This window comes from Sphaeramia orbicularis, chromosome 7 (genome assembly GCF_902148855.1).
Source record: "Sphaeramia orbicularis chromosome 7, fSphaOr1.1, whole genome shotgun sequence".
NCBI lineage: Eukaryota > Metazoa > Chordata > Actinopteri > Kurtiformes > Apogonidae > Sphaeramia > Sphaeramia orbicularis.
Window position 1 is genome coordinate 24519144 of NC_043963.1, and position 10640 is coordinate 24529783.

At 39.9% G+C, this 10640-nt stretch overlaps 1 protein-coding gene and 1 long non-coding RNA gene across 2 annotated transcripts in view; both read left to right on the top strand.

The window, feature by feature from the left end:
- Nucleotides 1–10640, top strand: part of LOC115422211 (uncharacterized) — an 85292-nt gene that overhangs the window by 69851 nt on the left and 4801 nt on the right. Inside the window, exon 3 of the long non-coding RNA XR_003935810.1 lies at nucleotides 6086–6160. This is a non-coding gene — a long non-coding RNA (uncharacterized LOC115422211). The remainder of the gene's footprint in view (nucleotides 1–6085; nucleotides 6161–10640) is intronic.
- cebpb (CCAAT enhancer binding protein beta) lies at nucleotides 473–2037 on the top strand. The gene has a single exon (XM_030138375.1). It carries the CDS (start codon nucleotides 699–701, stop codon nucleotides 1575–1577), a length of 879 nt encoding a protein of 292 aa, XP_029994235.1. The 5' UTR covers nucleotides 473–698; the 3' UTR covers nucleotides 1578–2037.

A 10640-nucleotide genomic window follows, 5' to 3' on the forward strand; every position in this document is an offset into this window, starting at 1 on the left:
TTGTTGTGAGATGATTACGCATGAACATAGATGATAAACACGTCTGCTTTACAGTGGGATTTTTCCTTTTTGACTTTGGGGGACGTAGATGGACAAGTTGTCAACAATTCTTGGTTCGAATACAGAAGTAGGAACAACGTCTTTGCACTGTATTTTGTTGTGACAACTGTTTTTGTATGTTCTGGCTACAATGACTGTTCATATTTTCACTTTTCATATTTAAGTTACCTCAGTTTCCTTCTTTAAGAAAAAATTAGCGCATGAGTTATTTCCTCTTTCCATTCTTCTACTGCAGACTCAAGACAGAGCTGCTATGCAACTGTGGCAAGCATCTAAATATGCCTGTTTCTTTCATTTCTAGAACAGTTAGATATGACAGAAGTCCTGAGGCGCTCAGGTTGGCTCTGGACCGTGCGTCACACACCTGCCCAGTTAAGCCCCGCCCCTCGGCTATAATAAAACCCCCGAGACAAGGAAGACCTGTCAATTCCTCCCAATCCATGAGCCCAACCTCCTCAAAGTGTTTTCACAGTGTTTGTCACAGCGGTTTCACTGGAGCTATTAAAGCGCACAGACATTCCGACACTTGAGACATTTCACAACCAAAAAAAAAAAAAGAAAGAAAGAAAGAAAGAAACAACCCGGGGCGTCTCATCTCAGCCCTCCATGCTCCTGCAATCCGGCGGGTGTTAAGATCCATGGAAGTGGCCGGATTCTACGACGAGGGCAGCTTTGCTTTCCACAGTAGAGACAGTATTATCAGTCCCATCGGCGGAGGCGCACACTGGAGGCTCGGCGACTCGATGACGGAGCTGGGTATTGAAGAGCGGGAGAGAGCAATAGACTTCAGTGTTTACCTGGACTCGGCTTTGCACTGTCCGCAGCTGGCGACGCAGACGCAGCAGCAACAGCACCACCAGCAGCAGGGGGACGTTTTCTCAGACTTCCTAGCGGAGAGCAAGATCAAGAGAGTCACGGCGTTGCAGAACTACAAAAACTACACGCTGTTGAACGAGCTGGAGTCGAGCCAGTGCGACAACTTGAGGGACCCCAGGGAGTCCCATTACGCACTGGGTTACACCGATCTGCAGGAGACCCAGGTGGATAGTGTCTACAGAGCTGCTGCTGCTGGTGGTGGAGCTGAGAGAGACGACAGTCAAGAAGACGCAAAGATGGAGAACGGGTCGTCGGGTTTTGACATGAGGTCCTACCTGCATTACTCCACTCCCAGCGGCAGTCTTGGAAACATCTCCACCGCGTCCTCGACCTGCTCCAGCCCGCCCGGCACACCTGCCCCGTCAGGTAAAAGCAGGTCGCCGTCGCACGGTGCCAAAATGTCCAGCGGGAAGTCAAAGAAACGCCTGGACAAGGACAGTGAAGAGTACAGGTTGAGGAGGGAAAGGAACAACCTCGCTGTGAGGAAGAGCCGAGATAAAGCCAAAATGCGTAACTTGGAGACTCAACATAAAGTGCTGGAACTGGCTGCAGAGAATGATCGTTTACAAAAGCGTGTGGAGCAGCTGTCCAGAGAGCTGGCCACCCTGCGTAATCTGCTGTCTGCCACCGGACAATGTTAGGTACCTCCACTGGAGACTTCCCACGGCTCTCTGGGCTTCTGGTCTGATCATTTTTGGACTTGAACTGTGATCCACTGAGCTGAACCGGTACGCTTCACAGGTGAAGACAGCGACCACCAGTTTACAAGGACACTTTGAATGGGACTGAAGTGGGTGCATGGATTGCGCAATCATTCATGATTCTTGACATGTCACCTTAGCTTTATTCTCAGATGTCATTTTGTGTATGCAGTATTTCTGTGCAGGTTTTACATACATGCGAGTGAATTTATACATTTTTTGTCTATCTGGAGCAGTGGTTGTCATGGGAAGAGTTGTGCTGCAGTGAAATGATGCAACTCTTTGTAATAGTATTGGCAATGAATGAAATAAGTCTAATTATTTAACATTAAAAGGCAAAATGCTTTAATTGTACTTGATATTTTATTGAATTAAACAGATTTATACTTTGTTTAAACAATTTCCCTTGTAATTTCTTTTTTTTTTCTGTGTATTTGAAGCAGGTGCAGGTACATGCCGACAGACATGGGTGTTATGCTTTCCCCACACACGTATTCTTATTCAGTACATTATATAAAATCCTTCAGTTACAGCATGTTGACGGTAAGGTTTGATAAATTTGTCATTTCTACATATATACCAGCCTGCCAAAATTGCCAGACACACCAATGTACTGCAGAGATTTAATGTGTGTTTTCTTATTTGACATGGACTGAATATTTTATGTCTCACTGTCACATCTTATATTATTGATTCTTTAGGTCACGATCTTCAAAATGATCAATTATTTTATCTAAATTTTCACCTAATGCAATGTAAACCCCAGATACAGCGAATATGGCGGTTGCTTTTTAGAAGATAAGTATTGTGTTCCCTCAAAACCAAAAAGAAGCCTAAAAACACACACTACACACTGTTACTGGAGACATTTTCAGTCTCTGGTGCCATCTTTATTTTGGCAACAGGCGTGAAATCTATGTACTTTGTGACTGATTGACACAAAGTGTGACCTAAAAGGCTGAACATCCTGAATATTTCCAACCAATTTATGCTGAAATGATACTGCTGAGAGCAGCAAAAAAAAAGAGAGCCTCAGTCACCCTGCACGCAGCACTGAAATGTTAGTTTTATCTTTAGCACACAACTCTGTCAATAGTCTGCTGGGTCCACTGGCCCAGAGAGGGGTTCAAGGTTGCATGGAAATTAATCAACAACTAACCTCCTCACACCACCTTAGGTCAGACTTACGCTGCCAAGACATGGGAGTCAGTGCAGCTGACATATGAATAACTCTGAACAAACCCTGTTTAACCCTGAAGTGGAAAACACTCAGCAGAAAATGTAGAAGTTAAAATGGGAGTGACACAGTATGTTGCACCACACATGATGGATAAGTTGACAAAGGGTTTCAGTGGAATTTACCAAGCTCTAAAAGATAGTGTGTGTGTGTGTGTGTGTGTGTGTGTGTGTGCGCGCGCAGTATGAAACTTATCTTTAAGGAGCAAGTCAACCAAAGGGAAGATAAAAACACGGCAGAGGCATGGTGGGATTTGTAGATGATCCCTGACAGTTCAGGGTGGGAAATGTTTTCCAGCTCTCACCTTCATTTGCAAAGAGGAAAAACCTCCTCTGCCAGTTTTTCAAGTGGGGTCACATTTACCATATGGACACCACAGAGCCATATTACATCCCTTCAAAGTAGTCAACAAAACAGTGCTGTATTGAGAATATAGTGGATGTTTCAACACACTCATGATGAACAGTTTGAGCCGTTGTGCAATCTCCTCCCTTCCCAACACATTACCACATGAAGAATGTTACACCCACAATTAAACAAGACAATGTTACTCCAACTACAATAGTAAGACAATAGCTTTTAGTACTTGTGGCTTGGATTCACTGGCACAAAGCAGTATAAGTAAAAATGACTGTTTTGGCAAATCTCATGATATGGATAGTAAATATGAATCAGACTTAAAAATGTGATTAGTGTAAAATAATCTTGAGTGATGAGTGGGATTTAAACACTTGAAGCTTCATTGTGCTTTCTCAGCACAGGCCAGAAGCAGCCAGTTCTGGCTCAGATTCACCAAAGCATTCTGAGGATTTTTTCTTCGATGACCCTTTGTTTCCTATTTGAGCCTCACGCTGTCTTTCCCTGCTCCTGGCTCTTATGCTGACAGGAGAGAGGGAAATTCCCACACAGGGTGACCTCTTTTCTTGAAAGTTTAGCCCGGCCCTCTTTCCAGATTTTACCGTCAATGGGCAGTGTCTGTCCGTAAACTCCACCATGTTGCATCATAGCCCCTCCACAGGCCAACTGGCCTCCTGAAAACTCCTCAGATAAGGCAACACAAATAGACAACGATGCTCAAACACACACACCTGTCCACTCTGTACCAGTTGTGAAATGGAAGATTTTTCTTCCACTTATGCGTCACATTTGGTTCTAAAATATCCTTTGTTACGAAATTGTATTGGGTTGTACACCCCAAATATATCAACTAACATGGCTCGCCATTACTTATAAGATTACATGATTTAACCCTGGCCTAAAGATCATGATTTATGCAATGTGATGATGTTATGAACCATTCAAACTAAGACATGTTAACATGTAGAGTGTTTTTTACAGTTAAAATTTTGCCATGTCATATGAGGAAAGACACAGGTGTGACTAATAACAATAGCTGTGTCACAGTGTGACTCTGAGCCACTGATGCACAAGTAAAAGCTGAAGCAGCTAAATTTCATTCATATTGTTATTCAGACTTATCCTTTTCATCCTTCCGTTTGTTAAGATGATGTCTGTGAGAAATCCCACCGACATTAAAGAGTAAACTGTATGCAGGTGGTTAATTGTCATAGATACAATACGGAAATGTGTGTTCACATTAATATATGGCATGTTTTAAAGACAAGACTGCTTAACCTATACTTAGTTTCATATTGGTTCAGAATACATCACTTCTATTTATAGAGCAGATTTGAAAGCTAAAAATTTTGCAGTTTTACAGATGCAAACACAGATATATTCAATGACAATTAGTGATCACACCTGCCCAGCCAGCATGTCCATGTGGGCCCCAGAAGGGTTACATTTGGGCTGCATATAAGGGTCCCATGTGGGTTTGTCCGCAGTTTCCATGGTGGCCCCACATGTGTTTGCCCATATCAGAATCAGAATCAGAGATCTGAATATCTTATATTATTTATTCTTGACACTATTTTATCCCACAATATTTATCTTTCATGTCATTTGCACTACTTCTTATGTTATTTGCACAACTTAAATTCTATGTTTTACAAATATCTTAGTTTGCAATACTTTTTATTTTTTAATGTAAATAACGGTGCCTTTTACTGATATTTGTTGTTGTTTTACTGATATTTTTTTGTCTGTCTGTAAATTCTTGCACTGAAATGGAGAGCTTTACCTCAGTTTCGCTGTACATGGTACAACGACAATAAAGAGATTCTGATTCTAATTTTGATTCTGATTCTGATATGGGCAAACACATGTGGGGCCACCCTGGAAACTGCGGACAAACCCACATGGGACCCTTATATGCAGCCCAATTGTAACCCTTCTGGGGCCCACATGGACATGCTGGCTGGGAATTGTTAATATAAATGGTTATAAATCACTTTTTACTGCATTGTTAATCTATTTCAGACTGACACCACCAGATCTGAGTACTCTCGGTTGCATCTCTCAGATAAACATTGCTATATATGTTTCATTCCAGGCATAATTAGTCTGAGGAGAAACTTAAAGATCTATTCCGGTCTGAGAAGTGTCTGATGTGTTTATGCGGTTGACTCGTTTTGTGTCTTGTAACTGTTAAGTTGAACAAGAGATGTCAGTGGACTTAAGGCTGAATTTGCATAAAACTACATTGGTTATTTATACCAATATAGTTAAATGAGTTCAAATATAATGACGCAGCAGGACAATGTTGTGCAGAGTCCTTTTCCCACTGAAAAATAAAAGTGAAAATAGTTGATAATGTTCTTTATTTTGGTTTGTCTCACAGCTTTCATTATGAATAGTACAACATACATGATCATATGAATGAAATAGGAGAAACTGTGGTTGGTGTCAGGATTTTTACTGAAATGCTGGGATGGTCCATGTTCAGATGTTTGACTGTGACAGATAATTCTTTTGAGCAACCAAGTACACAATAAATAATTTTGATCTTGATTTGTAATTAAACATTTTTTCAGCAAACATGATAAATGAAAATGCCCCTGTGGTTCACCTGGTTGAGTACCTGATCTCTGTATAAGTGTGTAACGTTTTTAATAAGGTATAAGAATGGCAAACGAATTGTCAAGAAAGAAAGTCTTTAGTTTAGGAACCAAAGGTCTCAAACTCTGGACTCCAGGTCCCAATGCATCAGTCAAACGTGTAACAACATATTAGCCACAACTTGATGAGATTTCTATAAGTGTGGTTTTAGGTTTTTTGATTTTACCACTGGGTTTCTCTTGTTAAATTACAGTTCCTCCTGTATTTAAAAGGATCGCCGGATGTCCGGGACATCGGCTGTACGGGAAGCGAGCCGGCCTGAGCTACGGTAAACGGACAAGAACATGAGCTGTCTTGAGTGAACCAAGATTTCAACATCTTTGTTCACTTCTGCTATTTTGCTGTAGATGACTGTGAAAAAAAACACAAAACTGACGTGCAGAAACGACTTGTGGTCACTACACAGCAAGTGTCACTGCCCAAATGTTGAGTAAGATTAGGCCACCCTTGCAAAATTATGTTGGTTTAATTATTAGAGCAGCATCAACAGACAATGACAAGAGTTCATGTCAATTACACTCACGCTGTGTGACCGTGTCGTTGATGCTTTATGGAGAGTGAACAGCTGTTGCGTCCTTATTTATTCATACACTGACTTTGAACCTGACATAGAGTTTGTTGTACCTGTATGAAGAGAAGGAAGTTCCATGTAAGATCAAATTATCGTGTTGGCGCTTCAGTGTACTGCTCATCATGTCAAAGGTCAAAGTCGTATTCGCCTCCAAAGACCTAAACAGGCCCCAGTGAAAGGAAGCATCTACTGATCTAAAATGTTTAAAAACTTTTCATCGACTAATCATATCAATACATTTAGATAATTAAGGTAAAATGCAGTTTCTCAGCTTTTCAACAGCATCAGATTTGACCCATTTGGATCGTATCCGACTGGTTCAGCGTCTCCGTAGTCATGGAAATGCCATTATTTCCTGTAACACTGACTGTCCTGTAAAACCCATGTATTTTGTCAAATGACAGAAGGTATAGACACTTGCTTTTATCTTTAGTTGATGCCATACTATGCTGAAAAAGTAACCTTTTTCTTCAGTTTTCCCTGTTTTCATGCAATAACCTTTGAGTTCACATTGAGCTTTTATGAACGTCTACATGATCAGTAGATAAATACGGGAAAATACTGGATTTTCATAGAAAAAATCAAAATGTCACAACAAATGGTGAGAAATTACTTTGGAGGTAAAATGTGGATTCAAATTCATTTGGAAGTTGCCACAAAAATAAGTCTTTAAGGGTTAAATGATTGAATAAGTACAGCATTAGTTCATTTACAGGTAATCTGACAGTTTTAGAAGGGGAAATCAAATTGACAAAATTATCAAAAAATTTATTAAAAAATAAAATGATCATCACTTTAAACCAAGTTACACCTCACTACATAGCTCTACAAAATGAAAAAGAACTGTGTGTGTGCACGCGCACTGTTTTCCACAAAACGTTTTACTTATTTATTGTTTATATTTAAGTTTTATTTCCCACAGTCTCACACCTACTCTTGCAAAATGTGAAAGTGCTACTCCATTAAGAAAAGGAAGTTATTTACAGATTAAAAACAGGTGTGGAGAGTGTATTTCATCATCAGTGTCAAGATGTGAATATGAATGCTACTGCCTGTTGTTTATGCATGAAAAGCACAAGCAACACCCATAATTAGTACATTATTTACAACATAGCGGTCGATGCCTTCTTTGACTCTTGTATCCCTTTTGGTCCTCCGAGCTGGTGCACTTTTCTTTCCATTAATATAGAAAGTTCAGTCCATGGCTCTGTTCCTCATTGCTCTCCTCTAAAACTTTCCTAGATTACCAGACACAGTGAGACACACGCTTAAGCTACATCCAGTTTTCTTTTGACCTAAAAAAACCATGAAAATCATGGAAGTGAAATTTTGTCCTCTGCTGTTAAGACATTTAGGAAAAGCTGCTTCGAACTGTGACACATCAGAGCTGACTATACATTTTACACCTCATTCAGCTGATTGATAAAAAGTGATTTGATCAAACTAATTCTGCAGCTTAAGAGTTATCATTTGATATGCCATGCTATGGGTTTTGTCATTTATCTTTGCTCTGATGTGAAGGGCTTGATAATATTGTAGATAAAAATTTACATTCACATCCTTAATATATATATGAACAAGAAATATTATAACTATTAAGACGTATCCGCTGAGAATTTAGTGTGATTCAGATCAATTTGAGCTGGTTTCCTTCTATGATTTTGTAACTTCATGTCAGACGGCCCAGAGGAGAATATTCTATCTAGCACGCAACAGTATTTTGTTCTGCAATGTAACCATATTGCGAATTAAATCTGTGTTATTTTACCCGCCGTATGTAAATGTAGTGGTGATGATCTGTGGCGTTTGACATGTAGATTACTCAACAGGAAGTGGAGCATATTGACGAAGGTGGCAGCCATGAAAACATTCACCACCCACAGGAGCTCAACTATGTGGCAGTACTCACGTTCACCACTTTTTACCCTTTCACCTCATTCCTGAAAAGTTGTAAGATGCGACATGAATTTAATTTGCTGCTCATGTCCTTGCTATTTTCAAAATGAAGAGTGCAGCAGAATATCAGACACAAAAGCACACTACAAAAAAAAACAAAAACACTGCTATGTCTTTGCAAAGCAGCTGTATTTTTCCACAGTTGTTATGAAGACAACAACAATACCCAAAAGGTACACCATGATGACATCTGTGGTAAAGCAGGCAGGTCAGGAGCTTTGTTTACATGTGGACTGTATGTCAGCTCAACGTCAGTGAGAGGAAGGATGCGGGAGCTGAGAAGCGCAAAGGGGAAGCACCAGCTCCAAACTCTTAGGTTTTATGCTATGACCTATATGCATGAAGTTAGCCTATGACATGCAGAGGACATCAGACTATTGACATCAGTGTGCGTCTAACGGTTCGTCCTAAACTGCAGTAACCAGAGAGGGGGGCGGCCAGGAACAGGAACAGGAACTGCTCACGAGTGAATGTCTCAACAGACGTAACCAAAGAGATCTGTTTGTGACTGTGCTACTAGAGGTTAATGAGAACAACAACACAGTGCTTTTCCATTTGACATGAAAAAAAACAAAACAAGCAATACTCGACTCAACTCCACAGCCCAAGACAGGACAAGACAGAATTGAAAAGATAGTGATGCATAGGCTGTATTTCTGAGCAGCTAAAGCAAGTTTTATCAATATGAGCTGAACATTGTACAGCTGATCAGTATCAGTGTTTTCAAGCAAGACAGTGAAAAGCCTTCATTGCATCAGAATCTACCACTGCAGCTGTTCTTTCTAAGTCCTAAACACGCTTCAGTGCATCCAGAATTCAACACATCACCCCTGTCCTCCAGAACCTCCAGTAGCTCCCTGACCACCATAACTGGGCCTTTTCCAACCTCACAACCAGCTCCACCACCAAGCTCCTCCATCTGACTCAAACATTCAGTCTTTACATGTAGAGACCAAGCACCAAACCTAAGGCGACGGAAATTTTTCAACTTCAAAACATTCTCCTACAATGTCTGCATTTATTCATTTCAATTCTTAAAACTCACCTCCTCAGGACTGATTTTAATATGTGTTTCACGTTGATGTGCAACAAATCAGTGATTTATGTGGGACGGGTGATAAGTTTCGAACTGTAAATACCCGGTATTGATTTTGTTATTGTCATACTGCAGACATATAGTGTGACTAATATCCTTTGTTGTACATTATTATCATTGTTACACACAGCCTGGCCAAAAACACTCCTCCCCTGGATTAACCAAACAAGCAGGTAAGATTGAATGATTACGGTCATGATTAATATGTTTCAGGAACAAGTTATTTAACCCTGTCTGATGCAATGAGTGCTTTCTCATTTCTCCAACTATCATAAATTTGCTAGAGACCATAAAGACCAGACAATACTATGATTAATCAGGCTTGTTAAGGAGTGATTCCGGTACCATGAGAAATCCTTTAACACATGGAGTGGCCACCGCAGAGTCCAGACCCAAACCTGGTGTGATAGAGAAGACTTTACGCACTGTTTCAACTTTCCCATCACCAATACAAGATCTTGAAACTATAGACATTAAAACTGTTGTGATATGTAAAATGATACTGTATAAGCTTTGTGTGGCATAAACAATGCCAAGGTAAACATATTCTGTAATCAAACCTAATGGAGATCGCACAAAATATTGCATGTGGGACTTTTTTGGCCTGGGCAATGTATGTGTTGTGTTTTTAGATTGTTTTTTCCCCCTGTAAATTCTGTTGTAAATACAATGTAAAATAATCAGTTAATGTTCTATGAGTTAATATCCTGTGTATCAAACTAGATGTTTGAAGACATCATTGTGGACTTTTTGTGACATTTTCTGACTTTTTCTGAGACAAAACAACTAATCAAGTGGCCAGGAAAATAAATGAAAATCATTACTTGCAGCCCTACTGGGTAGGTTCTTTAGTTAATAAAACACAATCAAGTTCACATTTCTAAAAATGTTTTTAATATTTTACTCATTTCTAATTCTCAAAAGTAACTGTAACATTCCCTTTATACTTGTATTCTGTACATACATACATACATACATACATACATACATACATACATACATTATTGTAAGGATAAATTGCTTAACATGGGTTGATACTGAAAGGCTCCTACACAGTCATTGGTATTTCTTAAGTTTTGAAATGATGAAGGCGTGAAGAGACATGGGATACCTGACAGCACACTT

What these genes read in the sequence shown, in the direction of transcription:
- cebpb (XM_030138375.1), top strand. Translation starts at nt 699, where the DNA reads ATGGAAGTGGCCGGATTCTACGACGAGGGCAGCTTTGCTTTCCACAGT.